Source organism: Squalius cephalus (assembly GCF_949319135.1).
Source record: "Squalius cephalus genome assembly, chromosome: 10".
NCBI lineage: Eukaryota > Metazoa > Chordata > Actinopteri > Cypriniformes > Leuciscidae > Squalius > Squalius cephalus.
Window position 1 is genome coordinate 43,740,977 of NC_137131.1, and position 27,371 is coordinate 43,768,347.

At 38.6% G+C, this 27,371-nt stretch overlaps 4 protein-coding genes across 8 annotated transcripts in view; all 4 read left to right on the forward strand.

Annotated features, from left to right (window-relative positions):
• The window catches only part of LOC307165397 (NACHT, LRR and PYD domains-containing protein 3-like), a 31,122-nt gene extending 29,645 nt beyond the window's left edge, over positions 1-1,477 (forward strand). For all 3 annotated transcript variants that reach the window (XM_079882989.1, XM_079882990.1, XM_079882991.1), the window contains one exon: positions 584-1,477. In XM_079882989.1, the coding sequence (XP_079739115.1) occupies positions 584-593 (10 nt within the window). In that variant the 3' untranslated portion in view covers positions 594-1,477. The remainder of the gene's footprint in view (positions 1-583) is intronic.
• The window catches only part of zglp1 (zinc finger GATA like protein 1), a 147,147-nt gene extending 128,011 nt beyond the window's left edge, over positions 1-19,136 (forward strand). Inside the window, exons 2-7 of the mRNA XM_079883023.1 lie at positions 9,793-9,810; positions 11,230-11,415; positions 13,450-14,152; positions 15,008-15,111; positions 17,591-17,684; positions 18,242-19,136. Of these exons, the coding sequence (XP_079739149.1) occupies positions 11,247-11,415; positions 13,450-14,152; positions 15,008-15,111; positions 17,591-17,684; positions 18,242-18,362 (1,191 nt within the window). The 5' untranslated portion in view covers positions 9,793-9,810; positions 11,230-11,246 and the 3' untranslated portion in view covers positions 18,363-19,136. The remainder of the gene's footprint in view (positions 1-9,792; positions 9,811-11,229; positions 11,416-13,449; positions 14,153-15,007; positions 15,112-17,590; positions 17,685-18,241) is intronic.
• The window catches only part of LOC307165431 (G-protein coupled receptor 4-like), a 706,289-nt gene that overhangs the window by 462,118 nt on the left and 216,800 nt on the right, over positions 1-27,371 (forward strand). The gene's annotated exons all lie outside the window — the stretch shown is intronic.
• Positions 2,866-9,804, forward strand: fdx2 (ferredoxin 2). Of its 3 annotated transcripts, XR_013822479.1 has the most exons (6): positions 2,869-3,063; positions 3,141-3,195; positions 3,276-3,382; positions 4,050-4,141; positions 7,360-7,686; positions 8,976-9,315. XR_013822479.1 is itself a non-coding variant. In XM_079883044.1 (5 exons), the coding sequence occupies exons 1-5, from the start codon at positions 2,889-2,891 to the stop codon at positions 7,510-7,512; spliced, it is 582 nt and encodes a 193-aa protein (XP_079739170.1). In that variant the 5' UTR covers positions 2,866-2,888; the 3' UTR covers positions 7,513-9,804. The 3 variants fall into 3 exon arrangements, 2 of the variants coding, with proteins under 2 accessions (XP_079739170.1, XP_079739169.1); XM_079883044.1 differs by having other exon boundaries at positions 2,866-3,063; positions 4,050-4,137; positions 7,356-9,804; XM_079883043.1 differs by having other exon boundaries at positions 7,360-9,804.

Consider the following 27,371-nt stretch of genomic DNA (forward strand, 5'->3'; position numbering starts at 1 on the left):
TCCCTTTAAGAAAGGGTAGGCTTTATTTTTTATTTTTTTATATTTGGTCATGTTGTGCTTACAGGTGTGTCATATTTCCTCTTTGAATGGCCACACGTGATCTATTGTACAGGTTTTACATGGAATTTTTGATTGAGATCCTTCATAGTGTTTAAAACCAATCGAGGTGCTTCCATGTTTTGACTCTGGATCTTCTTCTTAAGCTTCATTGTCTTCGGAATCAAGGGATCATTTTGACAAGCTAACACACGTTTTGGGTCTTACACACACGGTTCTTTCATTCGTCTTCACTATTTCTTATAAACAAGCATTAGACAGGCGTCTTTGATCATTGTGATCCTTGCTGTTTTTTCACTCTTGCTCATGTTATATTGCTTAATTAGCTTTATCTATAAACCACAGAAATCTGGTATGTCTTTATGTATTAATAATGTAACATTTATAATTTGTTTATTATAATTAATATCATTGTTAAGTAAATGTGTGTGTTTTTATACTGTAAATCTAGGAATATGACACAGGTATGTTCGCACACACATGTATCTGTGGTTAATGTTGATTTGTTCTCTCTACTGATCTTCAGATACAAGTAATCTTACACTGGATCCCAACACAGCAGACACTCGTCTCATTCTGTCTGAGGAGAAGAGAAATATGACACACGTGTTTGAGGATCAACCATATCCTTATCATCCAGAGAGATCCGATGAGTGTCGTCAGGTTTTGTGTAGAGAAATTCTGACTGAACGCTGTTACCGAATTGCTGATGGGAGTCAGTGAATGAATATCAGTTACATTGTTGTGTAATATGCATAATAATACAATTACCCTGCCTCATTGTTTGACGTATTTAGCTAATTTATTACATCGAATGGTTTATTATTTTGTTTATTTATATATAGGCCTTATATATAGGCAATTATGTAACTGTTCCATATGAATTGTATTTATAATATAATGAAAATAACATTTATGGGATGTCTTATAGTATTGACACTGTAGCACTGTGAGTGTTAGGCTGGAGAGCGTTGCAGACTTATGTGTGTGTGTGTGCATAAGCGGCTGTGCAGAGTTGAATTCAAGGTCAAAGGGTGTAGTTGTCATAATTAAGAATCTGTTTATAAGTTAATTTAATGACCTACAAAATGAGTTTGAGACCAACTGGTTAGAAAATAAGTTAAAGTGTGGATCAAAAAAAGTGATGTTATTTATGAGAAAAGCTTAAGCATCATTTGAGCAGGTCCAGTTGGTCTGAAAATGAAATGGTTTGTAATTAGAGATGGGCACAAATACATTACAAAGTTTTGTTACAATATTGCAAATACTTACTCTTCAAATGTATCAATAAAATTGAATGTATTGGTGTGAGGAAATGTATTTATTGACAATTACTGTATAATTTAAACATACAAAATTATCTGTAATTGATCTAAAACAACATGTAGAAAAATAATACACACTGTTGCTGATTTCCCTCATCATGTTCTCAATGTTTTAAAGGAGAACTCCGGTCAATTTTAACATTGAGCTCATTTTATTGTACATTTGGAGTGCTGTCAATACAGAGAACAACTACAAAAATCGGTGTTGCCTACACCAAGTTATTCTATTTTTAAAATTTGCACCCTGTTGACTTCAATGGGGCAAGTACTAAACCTGCTTTTAGGCTCTTAACTAAAAGATTTCTGTCATTACAAGTGCACAGAAAATGTGAGTGATTCACGAGTGGATCTGACTGCAGTAGATGTAAAAGATATGTATAAAAATTATGTTATTTAAGCCAGCGCAAATACCTGTTTACATCCTGTTTTTCGGTTGAAGTCCAAAGTAATCGATTGCCGAGTTCACGCGCGTGATCATAGGTAACTAAACCCGACTAAACCCATGACTAAACCTATGCGCGTGAACTCGGCAATCGATTAAATGTTTTTTTTTACATTTACTTACAGAATACAGAAGAGCCAGGGGTTCATGGACAGCCAAATATGACATCACATTTGAATTGAGAAAATAATAATAATAATAATTTTTAAAAAGCTGAAAAATATATAAAAATTAAATAATGAATAAATAAATGTGGAAATATTGATTAAACAGATCACATAAATATAACAATCTTCCCTGCATAACATTAAATAGTAATATTAAATAAAGATTTAATATGCAAAATAATTAAGTTGGAAAGAAAATAAACATTTTCATGCTTCTCAAAAATGAAAAACCCAAACAAAACACACTTGAAATAAAGCTCAAAGTCTTATATAGTTTACAATGAACTGGCAAATGTCTTGCCAAAGTTTTCTTGTATGATCACAATGCCAGAAAAGATGCAAGAGTCTCTGGTTGTGAATCACAGAAAGTACAAATCACATCTATACTTTAAATTTTGACACAATGAAAGTTTTAACATGATAATACCGATGAATAAGCTTAAAAGAAATCTCTTTGACTTTATTTATCAATAGATACTTGTTAGGAAGAGTCCAAACCTTCCACAAATATATATAAATATATATAAATTATATTTATATATATGAATAATTATATCGAAATATGCAATTCTGCAGCTAATATAAACAACAAGAGAAGTAGAGGAAATTAAAATACTAAATAACTCTTCAGAAAACCAAAAAGAAAAAGAAAATTATGATCTATTGTTTCCAGCTCCTTTATGCAAACGGATAAATCTTGATACAATGTGGTTACAAGCGTATACTTTTTCTAAGCAGTTATTAATTATTTCATTGTCCATTTACTAGAAAACGATAATTATTTAATATGTTTATTTGTGTATTTCTTAATTCCATCCTAACATCCAAATTACACCGTGACTTCATCACGTCTCGTCTGCTATTGGCCAGCACAGGTCACGTGATCACAACAGTGTCATGGCGGCGTCCGCAGCGGTCCGGGCGGGCGTGAGTTTCACTCAGCGGTTCGTACGAGTTTCTCCGGTCTGCAGCATCTGCCCGCTTCACCGGTTAAAGGTTTGTACGGGAGTCGCTGTTGGACGAGCTGTCGACGGGTTTTCATCTCCCAACAGGCGCCTGCAGACCAGCATCGGTGCGTCCTTCACACATACACGCATCAGCCGCTGATGGCGTATTAGTAGTTTGTGTAACTGTGTTTGTGTGCGTCAGGTGTGTGTCAGAGTGAAGACAGCAGCTCACCTGAGGAGGACAGACACGAGCATGTGTGAGTTTACAGACCCTGCTGTGTCGATACACTTAAACAGTGCTGCTGGACTGACTGGTTTATTTAATCCTTTACTCTAGTGTTAATGTTGTGTATATCGACCGTTCTGGACAGAGGATTCCAGTCAAGGGGAAAGTTGGCGATAATGTTCTTTACCTGGCGCACAAGCATGGCGTTGATCTTGAAGGTGAGTTCAAATATCTTCACTCTGTCTTTGAGGTTCATATTCATAATATGCAAGGGCGTAGGTTTGATTTTGACATTGGTGGGGACATGAAAGCCTTTGCGATAGACTTTTGACAGCAGGTCATCTCAAAAGCCTTTAATTACAGTTGAGCTGTAAATCCTTCACCGGCCTTTTAAATTGCTTATACATTTCCTATACTATCACTAAATACTGGATTCAGTCTTTTTGTCAACTTGCAGGGTTCGTGCAAGGTGCTTAAAGTGCTTGAAACCCCTTGAAAACAGCCATATTTATTTGAAAGGTACTTGAAAAGTGCTTGAATTATTGAATGACAAAATATGTGAAATTAGTGTTTGATTTTATTAACGCAAAATTAACTCTGCAGCTCATCTGATAGAGATATAGAGCCATTTCGCATGGCTATGAGCATGGTATTGCTCATATAAATATCCAAGTATATGATACAGCTTTCATTCTAAAGGATCAATAATTTATTCATGGGGAAAAAAGCGATATCTTTGTCATAGTATCCCAGTTACCACAGTTGCTGCATGTGCTGTACTTTATTTGTACTATTTTGTTTTATTAGTTTATTTTTATTGCTCTATTTTCCTTTTTTAGAATTTGAAAGATAATGAAGATGTGTGTCTCATGTCTCTGTTCTCAGGGGCCTGTGAAGCGTCTCTGGCCTGCTCGACGTGTCACGTGTACGTGAACAGCGACTACTGCGATAAACTTCCAGATCCTGAAGAAAGGCAAGTAGAATACAACATTATGGTAGAGCTGCATGATTAATCATTGAAAGATCGCAATCTCTATTCAAACACCCATGCAATCTTATTCCTACATGACAATGATTCGGCTAAGTCTGTTACAATAATTCAAATTATCACAGAAATACTGGGATTATAAGTTTATAGTTTGGATAAAGACACTGATGTCTACTGTAGCAATCAAAATGTAGTAAATCACCTTTTGAAAGCAACTTATAAATATTGTATCAATTACATTGTTACACCAGTAGATGGCGACAAGTGACTGTTAAAAATGTCTTTATGAGTGAGTCATTGAATGATTCATTCAAGAGATTTGTTTAAAAACGCTGATTCATCCAGTGATAAAACAAGTGAAAGGTGTGTTCGACTTGAAGCGGCGCTGCGCAGATCGATCGGTTTATGACACACGGAGCCGTCTGTTCTAGGGTAGGGCAGATAGACGATACCATCGTCCATCACGATGGCTAACAGACGTCACGATGTTGAGCCGGCATCGCAACCCTCCCCCATGTTTCCATGGTGACGCGTCATGCTTGGCACGTGATTCACCACAGCCAGAATAGCGCTGTATGACAGATGTAGCGCTTTTATTTCTAAATGTTAACAAACTTGCTTACCATGTCATCATCTATCTTCTATTCCGATTCTCAAATACGTGTAAGTGAGTTTATGTCATTTAAAAACCTAAATGATCTCGATCTGTAACGGGAGATGGGTGCCGTCATGTTTGTTTGGGCCGCAGTTCAGAGATTCCTGTCTGTTGGATTTATTAAAGCACGTGAACTCATCAGTTTCTGCCGAAATACATGAAAGTAAGTGGCCGGTGAACTGGGAGAAGAATAGAGTAAACTTTATAGTTACTTACACTGTGTATCTGATATGAATAAAACATATCAGCAAATATAATTTGAATGGATTGTTATTGCTGCTTCCATAGACACTATTGTGTATTTTACCAACTATAAATGTATTGTTTTGCTATAAATTATATGTATTTAAATGTCTGAAGCCTAAAATAAACATTATGTGGTTAAAAACAATGAATAGTTGTGATATGACAAGCGCTGAGTAGAGCGTGCCGACATCGAAACTGCTGATGAGATGTAGAGGAAAATATCTAGTGGAAAATGAGAATGTTACGTGAATCTTTCATTCAAGAGATTTGTTCAAAAACGCTGATTCATCCAGAAATTAAACAAGTGAAGCGTTTATGAGTGAGTCATTGAATCATTCACTCAAGAGATTCGTTCAAAAAAGCACTTCCCCTCAGGGGAATGGCGCCATTTTGAAGTGCGTTAAACTTCGTCAAGTGGGCGAAGGAAGATTATCTGGACAGACCCTCGACCCCTCGATTTTGACCGAAGGAGCAAGTCTACTCATGTGCACATCAGGCAGATCCAAAGACCACAATGCAACACGATTGTGACGTCACAGCAGATCGCTCTTAATTTACTCCCACCCCACACAATTCTTGTGTATGATGTCAGTTATTTTGACATTTAACCACGTAATACTTGTAGCTACCTTAAGATAGCTGTTTTTACACAGTTATAGTTTATTGTATTGTTATTTTCATTTGCAATTTCTTACATTTTCTTCAAAAGCCCAAGAAATTCACAAGGAAAATACTGTAAATAATAAATCAGCTCCATATTGAGTTCCAGTTGATCAAGAGCTTAGGTTGTTCCTTTCCATTTAAAGGGTTATGTGATGTTCATTAAATCATTCATTCAAGAGATACGTTCAAAAACACTGATTCATCCAGTAATGAAACAAGTAGGGCTGGGCGATTTAAATCGTGATATTGTTATGCGCATCTCGTCAGTAAAGCCGGTTCCTTGATTAGTAGTAAATCGCCATCACCTGCTTTCAGATGGAGCGGCATTCACTACAAAGAGCCATAGGTAACTGACAAGCTGAGCCATATCGCATTAAAATCACGGACGTATCGCCAGCGATTTTAATGCGATATGGCTCAGCTTGTCAGTTAACTACGGCTCTTTGTAGTAACTGCCGCTCCATCTGAAAGCAGGTGATGGCGATTTACTACTAATCAAGGAACCGGCTTTACTGACGAGATGCGCATAACAATAGGCTTGTTTGAGATGAGCAAAATCTGCGCAGAACCGATCACCGGTGATCAGCGCGAGATGCATGCCGGTTAGAAATGTGTCCGAGTGCGGTCCGCCTTGCTCTGATGTCATGCTGACATATGTCAAAAATCTCTCGCGAGCGCAAAGCGGAGGTGTCGGATTCTGCAGTCGAGCGCAGTTGCTCTCCACTGACTGCGCTGATCAAAAGCATGATGGGAAACGACTTGCTGACGACACAGCTTAATGTTCATTGGTTTAAACAACCGTGATGATTTGTTCTCTTTTAAAATGTTTGATTTTAAAACTCTATCATGTTTTATGTGTATACGTTATGTGTGAATATTCCCAAACTATCTAACAGTGCGATCTCTATGGGTTATGCAATGTAATTTTTATAAAAAAAAAAAAAAAAACATGTTTGTATTAAAGAAAAAAAGACTGATAAACATGTATTTGGAATGGAATTAAATAAGTAGGCTACTTTGGGTGTCTTGTTCATTATATTTATTTTCATATAAAAGCAACAGAACTTCAATTCCATCCAGTTTATTAGCAACACTGTGCACGAGCGTGAATCCCGCGATATCCGTCTTTGATCTCACAGGTGTCAGATCCACTGCGAGAAGAGAGATCTGTCCGGCTTGCCTGCGCTTTTTTCACTCCTCCTCTCACTGCAGCCGCCTACTCTCGCATACATTTCAGGCGAGGCAAGGCGCATCTCAAACAAGCCTAATATCACGATTTAAATCTCCCAGCCCTAGAAACTAGTGAAGTCTTTATGAGTGAGTCATTGAATCATTCAAGAGATTCGTTCAAAAAAGTGAATCATTCATTCAAACCAATTTTCAATACATAATAAAAAATCCAAAGAAGATATTTTTTAAATAAACTGTAGCAATCAACATCTTGTAAGACCCTTTAATAAATTACATGTTATTTTGTTTCGATGTTTATTCAGATTCGTAGGAGAATCATGATCTCTCTTTAAACACATAAATCATAATTCTCAATTTATCCAGAATCGTTACATAATAGTTTTCACCATCACTCATGTAACGTGTGTGTGTGTGTGTGTGTGTGTGTGTGTGTGTGTTGTCCCTGCAGGGAGGACGATATGTTGGACATGGCTCCGCTGCTGCAGGAGAACTCTCGTCTCGGCTGCCAGATCATCCTCACGCCGGAGCTGGACGGCATCGAGCTCACGCTGCCCAAGGTCACCAGGAACTTCTACGTGGACGGTCACGTGCCCAAACCTCACTGAGCGCCGGGGTCACGAAGGACAGGTCAAGCGAGGTCAGGGGTACAGATCGCAAAGCACTGTGGGATACGACGCTAAACATGAGGAGGTTATAGTCGTTAAAGGCTTGTTCGCTGTGTGACGGCCGTTGGGGAATCTCTCGAGAACTCTTGAGCTCCTGCTGAATTTGGTCCACAGGTATTTCCACACTGACTCCGGTGTGATCGTTCATTATCCTTCATATAACCAGTCTGATTTACATTTATAGATGGTATATTTTTGGCTTAAATGCACTGAACACATCAAAATCCAAGACCTGTTTCTCTCTGTTTCTTTTCCTTTGTGTGAATAAAATTAGCCTATTTTAAGACCATTACGTTTTTTGGCATTGTGACAGTTTTTATGATTATTACGCTCATATGTTTCCCATGACTGTGACATTTTTCTTGATGGCTTTCTGTACTGCAGGAAAATAATTCGTTTTTCCAAATTTTATTGATATACACTACCGTTCACAAGTTTGGGGAGATTTTTAATGTTTGTGAAAGAGTCTCTTCTGCTCACAATGGCTACATTTATTTGATCAAATATACGGTAAAAACTGTGAAATATTATTACAATGTAAATCATCTGTTTTCTATGTGAATATTTAGTAAAGTGTAATTTATTCCTGTGATCAAAGCTGAATTTTCAGCATCATTACTCCAGTCTTCAGTGTCACATGATCCTTCAGAAATCAGAATAATATGATGATCTGATGATCAAGAAACATTTATGATTATTATCAGTGTTGAAAACAGTTGTGCTGCTTCATGTGTTTATGGAAACTGATATATTTTATTTTTCAGGATTCTTTGTACAGCATTTATTTGAAATAGAAATCATTTGTATCATTATAAATGTCGTTACTGTCACTTATGATCAATATAATGTGTCCTTGATGAATAAAAATATGAATTTATTTAAAAACAAAATCTTACCCCAAACTTTTGGACCGTAGTATACACTAAACTTTCAAAGATTTGGGGTCTATTTAACAACGAATCCTGAAAAACTGTTTACATGGTTAAAATAGTTTACACAAAGTTAAGTAGCACAGCTGTTATTATATCATCATATTAGAGTGATTTCTGAAGGATCATGTGACACTGAAGACTGGAGTAATGATGCTGAAAATTCAGCTTTGATCTCAGGAATAAATTACACTTTACTATATATTCACTTAGAAAACAGCTGTTTTACGTTGTAATAATATTTCACAGTTCTTACTGTATTTTTGATTAAATACATGCAAGCCTTGTTAAAAGGAAGAGACTTTTTACAAAAACAACAAAAATGTTGCCGACTCAACTTTTGATGGTAGTGGAAGTAAAAAAGGCAATAAAAATTACTTTAAAAGTAATTAAAAGGCCAGTGCAATGATGTATAAATACATTTTAAACACAGGCTTTATTTTATTCATACAAAATATAACTTCTTTTTTCCAGGGTGAAGTATGATATGTTTCATGAGGTTCACCAAAGAATACAGAAGCATTCCACATTACAAATGAATTCTGGTTTTCATAAATATTAACATGTTCTTTTGACTGCAGAAACGGCAGTTCTCCTCGTTTGCTCTGGTGTTTGATGATCAGTCCATGAAACTGTTTTTCAGTAAATGCTGCTCTGAAGTTCGTTTCATTTCTAATAAACCCTGAACACACAAACCTGTCAAACGTCACACACGTTTCTCCCGCCTCCGCTCAGGTCATTATGCGCACAGATGAAATTATTTATCAAACTTAAGAAACCACAAATCTGTTGAAGCTTTGTACAATAATAAAAATCATGCTTGATTTTTTGATGTATGAAATAAACAGTAATGTGTCATATTACATGTGTTTGGAGTCTGAGATGAACAAACAACTTCTTCACAATGAATCCAAGATCCACTTCACACAATGTTGTTTAGTGAAAACTCACTTTCAAATAAATGTTACATAAAAAGGAATTAAAACACTTTAAAATAAGGTCTAATTTATTATATTGCATATATTTATACATTATATTTACAATATTTGTTAATGTTTGTAAAACTTTTGTTTGTTCATGTTAGATTTATTAATCTTAGTCAATGTTAATTGCAACTTTGGATTTGTAAATGTTGAAATTAACATTGACTAAGATTAATAAATGCTGTGGAAGTGTTCATTTTTAGTCCATGTTTGCAAACAAGGACAGGTGAGATCCGGAACACCTGCTCATCATCACGTCACGTGACAGTCGGAATTACATGTGAAATGATTTCGTTCCTCACAGTTCTGCGGCTTGTTCTCATGTGGTGAGTTTATTTACATCTGTTCATAAACACACACACACACACACACACACACACACACATACATACACATACACATACATCACCTGAACATCTTGCGTCGCTGAATCAGCTCAAAACTGCTGAGGAACGTGAGCGCGCGCCGTGCGCGGGAGTTTTACTGTTACTTTGTAGCGACTCCTGAGAGAAAACTCGCTGATCTGTTACATTGTAAGTTAAGACGTTTTTGACCAATTTTACTCTGTGTCTGAAATATTCGCGTGCAGAACTAAACTGTGAGGGAATTTATCTTCAGTTTCCAATGTTTTATTTATGGCAGTTTTGCATCAGTTCTGATGTAAATGTGATTGATTAAACCCCGTTATTCAAGAGCGCCGCTACAGTGGGTCTATAAAATATATTTTGAAGCATATCTATTATATAAACCACCTTTGGATAATCCTGTCTGATAGTCTTTTCTGTTTTTACGATGGTGAGATGCGTCTTCAGTTTACTCCATAATCTTTACAGTAGTGAACAGATGTGTCACTCTCTCAAAATGCATCACTCTGGGGGAAAAGCTCTGGAATATAGTGGTGAATTCAGGTTGATTGGGACACTTTTGTTTTGTTGCTGTTGAGATGACTGGGAAAAAGTCTCAAACAAAAAGTATTTTAATCTTAAAAGAAAAAGAAATTCATACTTTTATTCAACAATGACGCATTAAACTGAAAAGGTGACAGTACATAACACATAATGTTACAAAAGATTTCTATTCGCCAAATGCTGTCCTTTTGAACTTTCTATTAATCAAAGAATCCTGGAAAAATCACAGTTTCCACAAAATATTAACTCTTTTCAACACTGATAATAATCATAAATGTTCCCTGAGCATCAAATCATCATATTAGAGTGATTTCTGAAGGATCATGTGACACTGAAGACTGGAGTAATGATGCTGAAAATCCAGCTTTGATCACAGGAATAAATTACACTTTACTGTATATTCACATAGAAAACAGCTGATTTACATAATAATATTTAACATTACTGTTTTTACTGTATTTTTATTTAAATAAATGCAGCTTTGGTGAGCATAAGAGATTTCTTGTGATTTGTGTTTAAAGGGATATTTCTACCAGAAATTAAAATTCTGTCTTCATTTACTCACCCTTATGTGCTGAACACAGAGATATTAGGAAGATGGACCCCATTGACTTCCAAAGTATGGAAGACAAAAAATTCTATGGAAGTCAATGGGGTCCATCTTCCTAATATCATAGTTTGTGTTCAGCACAAGAAAGAAATTCATATAGGTTTAGAACAACTTAAGGGTGAGTAATATTTTCATTTTTGGGTGAACTAATTCTTTAATACTATTATTCCATATTTGAAAAGCTTCAGAAAGACTTGTGTCTCAGTTCATGTCCTTCTCTTTTCCAGAAAGCCGACGAGGGAACATGAGCTCTCATGCACGTTCTCCTCGTGACCCTGCAGAAGATGCTCAGGTCACTCAGTCCACGATCCTCCTCCTGCTCCGGGAGGCCACGAATCTCGATCCGCCTGTGGATGACGGGATCTCGAGTTCGGGAGAGAATCCAGATGGCAGCTCCGGCCCGAAAGACCCTGGTGAAAAAAAACTATATTTACACGACAACAATGTTTTGGGGCCCTGAAAATGCAAACTTTTGAAAATGTGTTTCAAAGTGCAAGTTTTTGAAAACGATACCGTTATTGTCTCTGTGTAAACTACAGAAACACAAATTTGTGGTTTTTTTTAATGCATGTAAACTTACTTTTGGTGTGGGTTGGGAAAAACTTCGTTCGACGAACGACAAACTAAAACGTCAGAAATAAAACGTTCCATGGAAGATGTATAAATAATGTTTTTGTTTTTCTGAGAACATTATTAAAGACCAGATACCTCTGAACGAACATTCTATTAAGGTTACTGGATGTTTGCTTATAACATTTAATTTTTTATAACATTAGAAAAACATATTTTTCTTAGCTGAGGACTTAAAGCAATAATTCATTAAATAATGAACATTCTGTCAGCAAGACTCCGCATTAACTGAACTTTCCCTGGTGAAAAATGAATATGCTAAGTAAACTTGCAGCCAGACTAATTCAGTGTACTTCAAGTGTGTTAATGATTAGTAAACTTTAAGTATATGCCTGTGTAGGGACTAATTACATGCTTGATTAGTGATATTAAAGTTTACTTTATTTGTGTTACAAGTACATTACAAATTGATTACGAGTGTAGCAATATACCATAAGTGTATTATATTTGAGTAAAAGTGTAAGCTCAGTAATACCTTTGGCTTATTGAAACAGCGTTTTGGGGGCCTGAAAATGCAAACTTTTTAAAATGGGTTTCAAAGTGCAAGTTTTTTTTTAAAAACAATACCGTTATTGTCTCTGTGTGAACTACAAAAACACAAATTTGTGTTTTTTTTTAATGCTTTGTTGTCATGTATACGTACTTTTGGTGTGGGTTGGGAAACACTGTGTTTGACGAACGACAAACTAACACGTCAGAAATAAAACGATCCATGAACGGTGTATAAATAATGTTGTTGTGCTAACGTTCTGAGAACTTTATTAAAGACCAGATAACTGAACGAACGTTCTATTAGCATTACTGGAAGAATGTCTGCCTATATAACATTGAGGCTACGTCTACATTAATCCGGATACATTTGAAAACGGCGTTTTCGTTTATAAACGCTCTCCGTCCACTGGTGTTTTCAGGCGTTTCAGAGTGGATGAGAAACTTTTCAAAAACTCCTGAAAACGCTAAATTCACCTTTACTGCGCATGCGTAAAACCCCACAAAAGATCACTGATATGATTTGGACGGAAAAATAAATAATGAAGTTATCGCGCAATTCTTCTGACAGGATCATTTTATTTAGTAAAACATCTCAGCATTCACTGATGCGGTCCAGGTCGCACGCAGTCTCCATGTTTGGTCTAAAACACGAACGCTCTCATGTATTGCCGCAGGACAGCAAATGTGAGTAAATTCTGTCATCTTTGCAGGACTGTGATATGAAGAGTGTGCAATGTAGAATATTTTTAGCAACAGTGTGAAAGTGAACAGCACATAACAGGCACAATACTGGTATAAACATGAATATCTATTGGTACAATATGCATCACATGACTAAATTTACGTCATCGTTTTTAAATACCACCGGTTTCACAGTCCACACTACAACGTGAAAACAACGTTTTCAAATGTATCCACTTTGGAGAGCGTTTTCATTAATAAAAACGCCGTCTCAGTGTGGACGAAACGCCAAAACGGAGAGAAAAATATACGTTTTCAAACGAAACCGTATTAGTGTGGACATGGCCTAAAAGACCTTTCTGAGAATGTTAGCTGGTTACAGTCACTCATTTCTGTGAAGAAACATCAGTTCCACAAACAGTCTTTCATCTTAAAACAAAGTGTTTAAATTATGTTATAACCGTCATTATTATGTACGTCCAGCCGGTTGTTATCTCAGAATAAACCCCTTCAGGCTGATGAAGACCTGACCCTGATCACCCGTCGGGTTTATTCTGAGATAACAACCGGCTGGATGTACATTATCCCTTGCTTAACTAATGGACCTTATTGAAAAGTGTTACCCTTTTTTTTTTTTTCACTAGGGGACTCGGAGTTCATGGGCTCTTTCTCTATAATACGAGAGTCGGGCCGCAGCAGCGCATGGGAAGTGATGCGTCTGATCAACCAGCAGTGCGAGTGGCTCCTGCAGTCCGAAGGTCCGGTTGATCTCGACCCGTCAGACACCGTTATAACGCCCAAACCTCCCGAGCGTCCCGCTGTTTCTTCCGGCAGCGTCCCGTCCAACGCATGTTTCTCAGTCTACAGCTCAGAGCCTGCGACTGACGTGGAGGAAACTAAAGGAAGCGATGATCTCGCTGAGCTTATAAAGACCAGCATGAGTGACGCCAGTGAAAACTGTCTGACTGAAAACGAGTCCAGAGACGAGGGCTGTTCGGATCCGGGCGAATCTGTTGTCAGGTTCACAGGAAGTGATTGTCCTCTTGACTTCTCTTCCTGTTTGGTGTCTGATCGAGATGCTGAGAGTGCATGGCTCGACGCCTCTGAACATGCATCTTCATTTGACCTCAACAATAATCTCCAGAGTCTGAATAAAGAGATCCACGATACGCAGGCGGTTCTGACGGCATCATGGGACGCCCACAGACGCACCCAGAGAAAACAGCCTCGACCCGCCCGGAGCCCCGACCCGCAGGACCCGGATGTGCAGGGCGTCACGTTCAGCATGTGTCCCGAACTGGACATCCACACGGATCAGAGCAGACTCATCATCACCTCCAATTACAGGTGAGATGCACGATTCTGGATAAACTGAGAATCACAATTTTTTTTTTTTTTTTTTTTTTTTTTAAATCTAGATCCTGATTCGCCCATGATTCTGAATAGACTAAACAAAATAAGATGTAATTTCCTAGAGGTTTTTACAAAGTGTTAATTCACCCTTCTCCGGGAGTTTGATTGACAGGCGATCTGATTATAACACCGAATCTACCATTTTGTCTGACAAACAAACCAGACTAGAGAGTTAGTAGATTAACGTAGGTGAATGATTCAATGACTCGCGCATAAAGATGTCACTTGTGTTCCTATTTTTTTACAGTCTATGCTTGTGTTATTACTGAATGAATCAGCGTTTTTGAATGAATGATTCAATGACAAATACTTTTTTTTTTCAAACAGTCACTTGTCGCCTCCTACTGGTGTAACGATGTAATTCATACAATCTTTATTTAAAGCATCAATTTACTTTTAAAAGGTGATTTGTTCTATTTTGATCACTACTATAGACATCAGTGATTCTATCCGAACTATAAACTTGTATCCCAGTACTTCTGTGATAATTAGATTTATTGTAAGACAGAAATAATGATACTGTGTGGCTGAAAAGACTGTTTTCGAAGCTGTTTCATACCTAAACATGACAACTGCTCTCTCTGGGTGACAACGCAGATTTTAATGTTCACTGTGATCGTACTTGTCAAAGGTTTGGTAAACATCGCCGAATCGCTGTCATTCAGGAATTAGATCAAGGTGTGGGTGCTTGAATCAAAATCACAATCTTTTAACGTTTTATCGTGCAGCTCTTGAATGAAAACAGTATTTCTGTAAGATGAGCCTGATGTTGTGCTGTCCTCTGCCCAGCGAGGAGATCAGGCGCCTGAGACGAAGCCGGAGCAGCCGCTGCCGATCCCTACAAACCTGCCAGAGGAGCAGCTCAGAAGAGGAGAGCGACTCCTGCCAGTCTAGTCAGTACCACACACACACACACACACACACACACACACACACTCACACACACACACTGGTCAGTCAGTACCAGACACACCCACCAGAGGGAGACATGCACGCACGCACACTAGTCAGTCAGTACCACACGCACACACTCAGTAACAGACACACCCACCAGAGGGCGTTACACACACACACACACACACACACACACACACACACACACACACACACACAACACACCAGTCAGTCAGTACAAGACACACCCACCAGAGGGAGTCACACACACACACACACACACACACACACACACACACACACACACTCACAGACACACCCACCAGAGGGCGACACACACACACACACACACACACACACACACACACACACACACACACACTCTCACAGACACACCCACCAGAGGGCGACACACACACACACACACACACACACACACTCTCACAGACACACCCACCAGAGGGCAACACACACGCGCACACACACACACACCCAACCAGAGGGCGACACACACACGCACACACACACACCCAACCAGAGGGCGACACACACACACACACACCCACCAGAGGGCGACACACACACACACACACACACACACACACACCCACCCACCCACCAGAGGGCGACACACTCACACACACACACTAGTCAGTCAGTACCAGACACATCCACCAGACGGCGTCACACACACACACACACGCTCTCACTCACACACACGCTCTCCATACCTGTCAACATTTGGGTACTAAAATATGGGAGACCTGTGGGGGGGGGGGGGGGTTTCAATTCAGCCACATGCAGTTTCATGTCATCTTAACATTACACACTCCATCGCCAAATCATAGAAAAATTAATTTAAGACAGTTGTATTCATCTTAACAATACACAATAAATAAATATACAGAAAAACAGATTTCTAAAATAAGGGATAGGCCACAAATATGCGAGTACAGTTTGCAAAACTGAAACTGAACAGGTGATGTGGTGTAATATTCAGTTACTGTAAGAAACCGTTCCAGCGGGTGGAGTTTACTGGATATTACACGTCACCTGTGTGTACTCCACAGGCTTTCACTGGAAATTAATATTACATACAAATATTATTGTTGTGTAATTAGCATATTGTTGTGTAACTTCACCTACTGGAACAGTATTTCAGAATTTTTCACAGGAACTGAATATTACAAAATATTACCTTGTACATATTTTTTTTCTTTCTGTATAGTTCTATCTTGTTAATAAATTTTGCTTTCTATTTTGGCTTTCTTGTGTGTCCATATTTTTGTTGCGTTCCTTTTGAGCCACAGGGCGAAACGGGTACGGATTGATGTGATTATTCATATAACGACGTTTGGACCATACAAATTACGGGAGTTTCACGGGAGAAATAACAAAACGGGAGGGGGGGCGGGAGATAGGTGTGAAACACGGGAGACTCCCGGGGAAAACGGGAGTGTTGACAGGTCACACACACACGCGCACGCACGCACGCACGCACGCACGCACGCACACACACACACACACACACACACACACACACACACACACTCACACTCACACTCACACTCACACTCATTCACAGTCACACACTCATCAGTCAGTACCAGACACATCCACCAGAGGGCGCGCGACGCACGCACACACTCACACACACTCACACACTCGTTAGTGCCGCTCACTTGCTCATCACTAGCTCTAGTACTCATACTGATCAAACTTGTTGCAAGGTTGCAACTCACCATTATTTATATAGCGTTACAATAAGGTGTCATTAGTTAACATTGATTGTTGCATTAACTAATATTAACAATGAGCAAGACATTTATTCCAGTTTTTATTAAGGTTAGTTAATAAAAACACAACTGTTCATTATTATGTCAGCTCAGGTCCATTAATTTAATATTAACCGATACAAAAATATGAAAATATATTCAATTCAGTTCATTTATTTGTATAGTGATTTTCTTAATCTATATTTTTTCACAGCAGCTTTACAGAATAAGCTTGTTTTAACGTCACAATTTGGAATTCTTCACTTTCAGACGTTTAAACTCTTGAGCTTTTATCATTTCAAACCCTCAATCGTTTATTTTGGCAGAATGCTAATGGTGTCCACCCACTGAAATGTTGAGAATTATGTGAATGTGTAAATAAATCACACACTGTGTTCCCAACAATCAAGCTTTCCTGTAGCTCAAATAGTAGAGCGTTGGCGCTTGCAACGCCAAGGTCATGGGTTCGATTCCCAGGGAATCGAAAGCAAACACTGATAAGAATGTAAATGTGTACCAGTTGAAATGCAATGTAAGTCACTATGGATGAAAACATCTGCCAAAATGCATACATTTAAATGTATATCTAGTTATAAGCATTTATTCAGAAGGTTGTTCAGGGTCTCAGCGTTTGTAGAGTCACACTGAGTGTTAGTGTTGTGGCGATGATGAAATGATCAGTTCTGATGTGTTTGTTCCTCAGGGAGTAAGATGTGTGCGTCGTGCTGTACGAGGAAGACTCCTCTCTGGAGAGACGCTGAAGACGGGACGCCGCTCTGTAACGCCTGTGGGATCAGGTGAGGAAATGTGGATCTCTCGCCGTCTTGTTCCCAGTCTTAATGTTCCCAGTCTTAAGGCCCGTTCACACTTGAGCTACACAATTAACCGCAATGAATCCACACGAGATTTGGCAAAGGCTGCGATATTTTATGTGCATTTGTTTGAGAGTTGAGTATCTCTCTAAAAGTCATTAAATGGATTTTGTGAAAATTAAGGTCTTAAATATAATTAAAAAGCATTACATTTTAATCCTACAGGCACCAAAAATTTAGATACAGTTTTGAAGAAAATGTTATGCTATCAATTTATTTGAATATAGCCTTCATAATTAATATTTTTTTAATTTGCTGTCGTAAAATATGTACGTTAGTGTGATAAACATGCAGAACCGGTTCGGTAATTGCCGTGATGCGGAGATGACCTGGGTCATTTTTATCCAGACATCAATAGCTGTGTTAGTCCCAGTGAGCCTGACCTTCATTCATAAAAAAGATGCCATTAAACAAGTATTTGAAATACACTGTCTTTGTTGTTTCTGTTTACATTTGTTTGTGTATATTTTTGTTTTTTGCAGGTACAAGAAATATCGCGTGCGATGTCAGCAGTGCTGGAACATCCCGAAGAAAGAAGCGAACACCAACTCGCAGTGCCAGAAATGTGGAGACGTCCTGAAGCTGAAGGGCGGCAGCTGGTAGGACTGTCATTACCGTCATCTTCGCATCTGCGGACGCTCTCAGATCTGAGCGTTTCTAAGAGATGTGAACGTGTGACGCTTCATCTGAACGTGTGTGTAGATGTGAGTCAGACTGAATCATTCTCAGGGTCTGTTATCGTGAACGGAGAGCCATTTCTCCTCGAGCTGTTCAGTTTCGTGCTGTACATGACCATTGATTGTTCACTTATTTAATTTCCCCATTTTTCTTGTTTGTGACATCATATTTATTAATGAATTATTTATTGATTAATGTATTTTCTTTGGTCACAGTCATCTCTCTGACTAGCTGACTATCACATGTGTTTGTGTTCAGAGGTTGTTCTGTGCGGGAATAAAATGTATTAAATTGTATTTATTATAGTGCTCTATTGTCAGTGTTTTCTTAAACTTTACATAGACGCTTTATTATCTAATTAATAAGAGTGTACGTTCAGTTCGACATGAATCATGTCATGATGTATGTAGATTAATATTAAAGTCAGCGTGAAACGGAAGTCACTCTTTCTTAAAGTTCCGTATATCCGAGTGAAACGCTTCTGGAACAAGAACAAATGTGGGCGGGGCTTGATTTTGTTCATTGGGAATTGATTGGATGGTTTGTGGTTTGCTATTGGCTGATCTCATGTGAGTGACAGGTTGCCCCGCCTTCGTCATCAGAGAAGAGAAGAGATGCCGCAAGAAGTTATTCTGATTCAAGATTATTAAAACAATAATGATGTGCATCCATAAATCATTTACAATAAACATGTTCCATAAAAAAAACAAGAATTGTCAATTTTGATTTGATGGTGACTGTTTCCTCGCCGACGATAGAATCAGCTGGTTTATGTGTGTGTGTTGAGTTGGGTTTGTGAGCGTAACTCAAACGTTCTGCTGTAAATATGACTAATCGACTCTGGCATTTGATGAGAATTAAGCATTTCATTAATTTACTTTATTGGTCTTTTTTTTTTTTTTTTCAAGGCCGAAAATCTCAAAACCAGACGCTCCAAGTTGCTCCTCATCCGCCTGCGTAATCTGAGAATGATTCAGTTGTTCAGATTCACATTTTCCAAATGTTCAGTACGGTTCTCTATAGGGTTCTTGACTCAATTTTAAAGAACCCTTTATGCCAAAAAGGCTCTATATAAAGGGAAATGTCTTAAATGATTGCATGCATAATATATATTTTTTTATTAGTGTTAAATTGTTTACTAGCTGTTAATTCATAAAATTTAACGAGTAAAAATTAATTAAAGCAAAACTGATTAAAACTAAATTCTTAAAATGATCCCTAAAAGTGCCATTTCACAAACCCTTTTCTTTTAAAGGGGTCATTTTATAATGTTTCCTGAAGTGCACTGATATTCTTAGTATGATATTTATGTCAGAATTTAGAAATATATCCTGATTTTAGCCTCTGATTTGAACACTCTGTTAGAAGGGGTGTGTCTTCAATGTAAACGCCCACTTCTGTGATTGGCTAACATCTTTGTATATGAAATGAGTATTACATGTGGAACTCTCAAATCTTTTACTACGTTTTTACTATTACAGCTCCAAGATTAACTAATCGTGAAGTGTTGATTATGGCGTTATATTTAGATCCTGTCGCATGAAGCTTGCAGCGATGACATTCACATAGTTGAAATAAATAAGCACTTTCCTAGCATTAGGATCCTTTGGAAGGTAATATTATTTTTAGTCCAGTGATCCTGTATCGCTCTTCTCTCCTAAAAGCTGTCTTTGGACTAACGAGGAACTTTTGAGTTCTGAAGTTTACAGGATGTTTTTATAGTACAATGACCTCTTGAATGCCAAAAGATCAAGGAAATTTTGATTTCTCAGTTCATGACCCCTTTAAAAGTGTTTGTTCCTTTGCTCTTTGCCAGTTTATTATGTTGTTCAGGTCCCAGATCGGAACCGCAGTGGTTGTTTGCTGTGAATCTCTGTTGTGTGTCGCCACGATCTGACGGTTTTTCTGTTTGTTTAGATACAGTCTGAAATGTAAGGAGCTGTGAAGGAGGTGGTGATAGAAAGAATATAGAAGGGGAAATTATAATTCAATGCTTTTTAGTTTTGTGCTCGCTCCCAAATTTCTTCCAGAAACATTGTGGGAAGGGCAGCGAGAAATTACATATAGGATTTAGGATTCTATTTATTTTATTTTGCAGTGTGTGTGTGTGTGTGTGTGTGTGTGTGTGTGTGTGGTGCATTTACTGCCAGGTTTACAGAGGAACATGATGTCCTTCCTGACGGGTCATGACTGACATCCTTCATTATCAGTAAAACCCGAGGAAACATTCAGTACATTCAAATATCGGAGAGCATCAATGAATCATAAGATGTCTAATGTTCTCTCAGTTCTGTCGTGTGTCAGAAACATATGTTTATATGCATGATGTCAGAAAATTGGCGAAGTTGTTTTTAATATTTGGTTTCAGTAAATGCTCTGAAAGTTTAAACTCTGAAAATTTGCAGTGTGTTTCACTGAACTCGACAATCAAGAACAATCTGATTCCTCATGAAATCAGCCCTTAACAGTATACATGTAGTGTGTAATGCAGCTGTTTGTGAATGTAAAAGGTCTGCAGAGTTTCAAAGATCAAAGTGCAGATAAATGAGTTTTGTTCTAAAAGCGATTCTGAACTGAAACGAGTCGTCAGTAATTCCAGTCTTACTTCCTGCTGAACCTACATAGGCTTGAAACTCATTTGCATAATGGTCTTGATTGGCTGAACAGTGTCTCTTTGCCCCGCCCTCAATCACTGTAATTGTATCTAATACTGGAAGAGTTTGGTTCGTGCTGTTCATGTCGAGAAGACGCTCTTTGAGATTGATACGGTAAAACCCACGCCATCGTTACTGTTTGTATCACTGTGATCAAGAGCTGAGATTCAGATATGATAATGAGCGTTTGCTTTCTGACCAATCACAGCAGAGCAGCTCTCAGAGAGGCGGGGTTTAGAGAGACTGAATCCTTGATCGAAGCGTTTCAGACACTGAGAGAAAAGAGCTGACGCTGCAGTGGAGATTATGAGGACATTAAAGTGTTTTTCGACCTTTGCATGTAGACCTGCTGTAGGAGACGCCAAAACACAATTAGGAACCTTTAATAATAGCATAATAGGGGCGCTTTAAATAACCCCGTCTTTATCTACATGTTATCATTCAAGTTGTACGTTTGAACTCCTGTTGTCCTTTTGAACGATGCTAAAGCTTTTATGAATTTGGCCCCGTCCCATCGGCTCCACCTCGTTAATCGGAAACCCGGCGGCCCCTTCACAGCGTATTAAGAAATGAGTTATGAATAATGAGCGTTCGTACGCTCACACCTGTGACCGCGGCAGATATATCCTGTTTGGAAAATGGCCGACGGTCTCACCAAACCCTCCCGCCCCGAGCGCTCCAACAGGAAGTGTGGACAGGAAACAGCTGTCGCTGACTTCCTGCCTCTGCTGCTCCAGGTGCATCCTGGGTACTCGGTGCTCACCAGAGCAGACACAAGCTTTATCTGTACAAGTCCGTTCGTTTTCAGCGAGCGCTGACCGATGGGGTGCAATGTAATGATTTACAGTCAAACCAAACATTTTTCAGACACCTTCAAGTTTACATTAATGTCCATCACTTTACAACAGTTTATTCACTATAGTTTAGAAAATGGTATTAAAATATGACAAGAACTTGATATTTCTCTGGTTTTGTCCGTCATTCTGTTAGACTGTCTCACTAATGAATTATGCTGAATATCTGTCAGCTGTTAAATTTAACTACACAATTAGATAATACCAATTTAGGTCAAACAATTACCAAGCAATGCTTAATTTTGTTCAGTCTGTGGTGTATATAGGTCGCATTAGCAATTAAAGATAAAACATGGTCAGGTTAAAGGTCCCAAATGTTTATAAAATTTATGAATTATTTTTGGGTATAATATGTCACAATTTACTTTTATTTAGCCATCCTCACTTACATAAATGAACTATAGTGTCCTGCACCCACTAGTAAAAAAATGATATCTGGTGTCTGAATCATTTTTTGTTTGGCTGTATATTTGATGTGTTGTCTGAATGAATCTGGATTGAACACGCAAGCGCTTGTAAAGTCTGATTCTCTCACTGTTAAACGCAAGAGCAGCCGTGCGTAAAGGATATATTTAATCGTACAACTGTTTCTGCATCTTATCAAACCACACGACTCTTGAGTTTGTTTAATCCACAAATGCTTCATAATGTTTCAGATGTGTTTCATAGTCATGAATCATTTCATGTTTGGTGGCTAAAAACTGGCTGAACATCAGAGCTGATGTGTTTTAATCAAATGTAGGATATTTGAAAACTATAGTCTTGTGTATGGAAGCTTAAAGGAACACTCCACCGTTTTTTGAAATAGGGCTTATTCACCTTCTTTCCCACATTTAGATAGGTGGGCAAATGCATTTTTGTCTCAGGGCATGCATTGTTTTAGTTTGACAGGGTCGGCGCTAGCTTAGCTTAGCTTAATGAATGGAATCCTTTGTTGCCAGCTAGCATGTCCTGAGTAAAAGTGATCAAAAAACACACAAAAAAACACCTAATTACTTCTTGTGGCCTGCGTATTCACAACAAGTACAAATAGCGATGCAGATTAACACTAGGCGATTTCCTAGGCAGAGATTGACTTGGGACTATATTAGGGGGAAGCACAGGCGAAGCACTGCTACTTAGGCGAAGCACTGCTACTTGGGCGCAGAGATATCACGCAACACATGAAATGTGAATATGTGGTATAAATGGAAAATGTGAATGTGAAGACAGGTATAATATGGGTCGATCTATACATGCGTCATGTTTAAAATAATCACTTACTCTGTGGACAGTTGTCCATTTGGTCCATTCGGCGTGGGGCTTTTTTTCCAGTTCACTTTATCACACCGGGAAAAAAAATAGAGTAAAAGTTACTGCAAGATGGATCAACGCCGTGAAATCTTCGGTAGCTGTGACTCAACTGCGGGCACGCTCATCTTGATCTGACGCGCTGAGCCTGGTCATCGATGGCAGAAACTTGTCCCACTCGCCACAGCACAGACACTATTTCAATCGGGATAGATTGGCATATTCCCCCACATTCACACCACCAGTTCGTGTTGGCTCTCATCCTCACGTCCTCAGGCTGTTGAGCGATCGCAACCTCCTCCTCCTGTCATTCTATTTCCAAAGCACGCAGCTCATCTTCTGAAAACTCAGGTATGGTTCTGGCTCTGGCTCTTGACTGTCTGACAAGTCACCCTCTTCGTCTCTCACAAAATTAGCCATGTTCATTGCCATTCATGTACTGTAGGAAAAATAGCCAGCTACTATTCGCGCAGGTATGTTGAAGGAAGTCGTGGGATTTCATGTTTTGCGTGATATCTCTGCGCCCAAGTAGCAGTGCTTCGCCTGTGCTTCCCCCTAATATAGTCCCAAGTCAATATCTGCCTATTTGTACTCGTTGTGAATACGCAGGCCACAAGAAGTAATTAGGTGGGGTTTTTTTTATCACTTTTACTCAGGACATGCTAGCTGGCAACAAAGGATTCCATTCATTAAGCTAAGCTAAGCTAGCGCCGACCCTGTCAAACTAAAACAATGCATGCACTGAGACAAAAATGCATTTGCCCACCTATCTAAATGTACGAAAGAAGGTAAATAAGCCCTATTTAAAAAAATGGTGGAGTGTTCCTTTAACAAAAAAAAAAAAGTACAAAAACTCGTTGAGATTATACCTTATTACTTGCAATTGCGAATTTCTCACAATTGCGAGAAAAAGTCAGAATTGCGAGTAATACATTTGCAATTGTTTTTTTTTCCCTCAGAATTGAGGGAACTCAAAATTGCTAGGGAAAAATAATCAGACACTCACAATTAAAGATAATTGCGACTGATTTTTTTCGTGCAGTTGCAAGTGTATAACTTATAATTTTTCTTCAGAATGGTGAGATTTAAAAGACGCAAATACGATTTTGTTTTTTAGAAACAGACTTCCGTACTTGTGACATTTCAACTCTAAATCATATTTTGTAAGAATAACGTTAACTAGATTTCTTTGTTTCGGAATGCTCTGGTGTTGTGGCTGGTTGCCGGGGTGTTGCTATGGGGTTGCCAGCTGGTTTCAAGGGTGTTGCTTGTATAACTGCGCTCGTAAAGTCTGATTCTCTCGCCTTTTCACACAAGAGCAGCCACGCGTGAAGGATATAGTTAATTATACAGTGGACAGTGGTTTCTGCATCTTATCAAACCGCACGACTCTTGAGTTTGTTTAGTCCACATATGCTTCATAATGTTTCTGATGTGTTTCATTGTCATGAATCATGTCATGTTTGGTGGCTAAAAGTCGGCTGATGTTTTTAATCAAATGTAGGATTTGATATTTGAAAACTGTAGTCTCGTGTATGGAAGCTTGTTTCCAGGTAACTTTTTTTTTTATCTCGCAATTACGAGTTTATTACTCGTTACTTGCAATTGCAAATTTGTATGAAAATACTGTGAGAAATAAAGTCAGAATTGCGAGTCATAAATTTGCAATTCTGTTTTTTTTTCCCTCAGAATTGAGAAACTCGAAATTGCTAGGGAAAAAACAATCAGAATTGTGAAAAACTCACAATTAAAGATAATTGCGACTCCCACATTTCTGACTTTTTTTCTCACAATTGTAAGTGTATAACTTGCAATTCTGACTTTTTTTCCTTCCGAACTGTGAGATTAAAAGTCACAATTACAAACTTCACACAAACTTCCATAATTATGACATTTCAACATAGTGACATTTCACCTCTAAACCATTTAGTAAGAATAACGTTAACTAGATTTCTTTGTTTGCTCTGATGTTGTGGGTGGTTGCCGGGGTGTTGCTATGGGGTTGCCAGCTGGTTTCTAGGGTTGTATAACTGGTCTGTTGTTGTTGTTCTATGATTTGTTCAATGGTGGATCTGATCACTTAGTAAAGCAGCAACACACTCTCCTCAACAACACGTGATTTGAGGAATCATTCATGTCTGGACCTCAAACACACTCAACTTTAACATCTTAAGGCTGGAATACACTATTTATTTGTACTGATTCTTTGTCCCAATTTGCAGTCTGGACGAGTTACGCTAGTTGGTGGAAGTCAATCAGCACATGTTGGTTAGTCGGATTTGACAGATTTAACACAAAATTGCCTAGTGTATGATGAACAGATTGTTTTTATTTTATTTATTTATTTGTTTTTTGCTTCAGACTGTGATTCCATCCGGTCGGATAAAATTAGACGTTTGATATTTTGAGCCGATAATTTTCATGTGTTTCAGAGCAACGAGCTGTGAGTTTTTGAAAGTTTTCATCTGTAACCATTTACAAAGTCGGCAAGTGTATTATGCGTAGTGTTTTATAATCTGATGTGTATTTCAGCGTTTAGTACTGAAGGTTTCATCACTAACAGCACTAGAACTAGTGATGAGAGACTCTGTAAACAACACTAATTAAGAAGAATGACTAACCTCATCTGAGCACTGATGGCACACACAAACACACACACACACTCACTCACACAATCTCTCTCTCTCTCTCACACACACACACACAGACTCTCTCTCTCACACACACACACACACACACACACACACACACACACACATTCACTCTCTCACGCACGCACTCTCAGACACACTTATACAAATACACACACACACACACACACACACACACACACACACACACACACACACACACACACTTGTATTGCTCTAAACAATTAAGCCTCACTGATCTGTATCTCTGACACACAATAGTGTTTACATGGATGGAGGAAATGTGTGTGGAGCACAAGTGTGAGTTAGCAAGAAAAGTTTAAATATTGCACAATAAGTGTGTGTGTGTGTGTGTGTGTGTATGTTCTTGACGCACTGAGTGAGTTTTTGTTTGTGATTTCTCTCTCTCTCTCTCTCTCTCTCTCTCTCTCTCGTCGTCTCTCTTTCTCTCTCTCTCTCTTGTCCTCTCTCTCTCGTCATCTCTCTCTCTTGTCATCTCTCTCTCTCGTCATCTCTCTCTCTCGTCATCTCTCTCTCTCGTCCTCTCGCTCTCGTTCTCTCTCTCTCTTGTCCTCTCTCTCTCTCTCTTTCTCTCTCTCTCTCTCGTTCTCTCTCTCTCTTGTCCTCTCTCTCTCTCTCTCTCTCGTTCTCTCTCTCTCTTGTCCTCTCTCTCTCTCTCTCTCTCTCTCTTGTTCTCTCTCTCTCTCTCTCTCTCTCTCTCTCTCTCTCTCTCTCTCGTCCTCTCTGTAACCCTCCGTCTGCTGGTCAGATCATTTACACAGATGAAAAGTGAATATCTTTGAAACGTAAACACACACAGGCATTTATTGCTGCTTTGTTGTTGAGTTTGTTTAGACGGACAGACAATACGGGCGACTCCTGATTCAAACAATTGCTGCGATTTCTTCCCCTCATGAGGAAACACTCGCTGCTATAATTACCATCAGTTTGACTTTCACACAAAGAGGCTCAATGAGAACAACTGCTTTAACGTCACATTTTCTGTCTTTCTGAAAACATTTACCAAATCAGTGTTCATGTTTATCATTCACTGATAGAAAAGGCGGTATCCTCACAACTATGTTCCTTTTTAGAAAGAAATGATATCTGTGAGGATTTCCAGTCAGGATTTAGACCGTACCATAGTACCGAGACAGCTCTCGTTAGAGTCAAAAATTATTTGCTCTTATCAACCGATCGTGGTTGTACAGTGAGGAAAATAAGTATTTGAACACCTGAGAAAATCAATGTTAATATTTGGTACAGTAGCCTTTGTTTGCAATTACAGAGGTCAAACGTTTCCTGTAGTTTTTCACCAGGTTTGCACACACTGCAGGAGGGATTTTGGCCCACTCCTCCACACAGATCTTCTCTAGATCAGTCAGGTTTCTGGGCTGTCGCTGAGAAACATGGAGTTTGAGCTCCCTCCAAAGATTCTCTATTGGGTTTAGGTCTGGAGACTGGCTAGGCCACGCCAGAACCTTG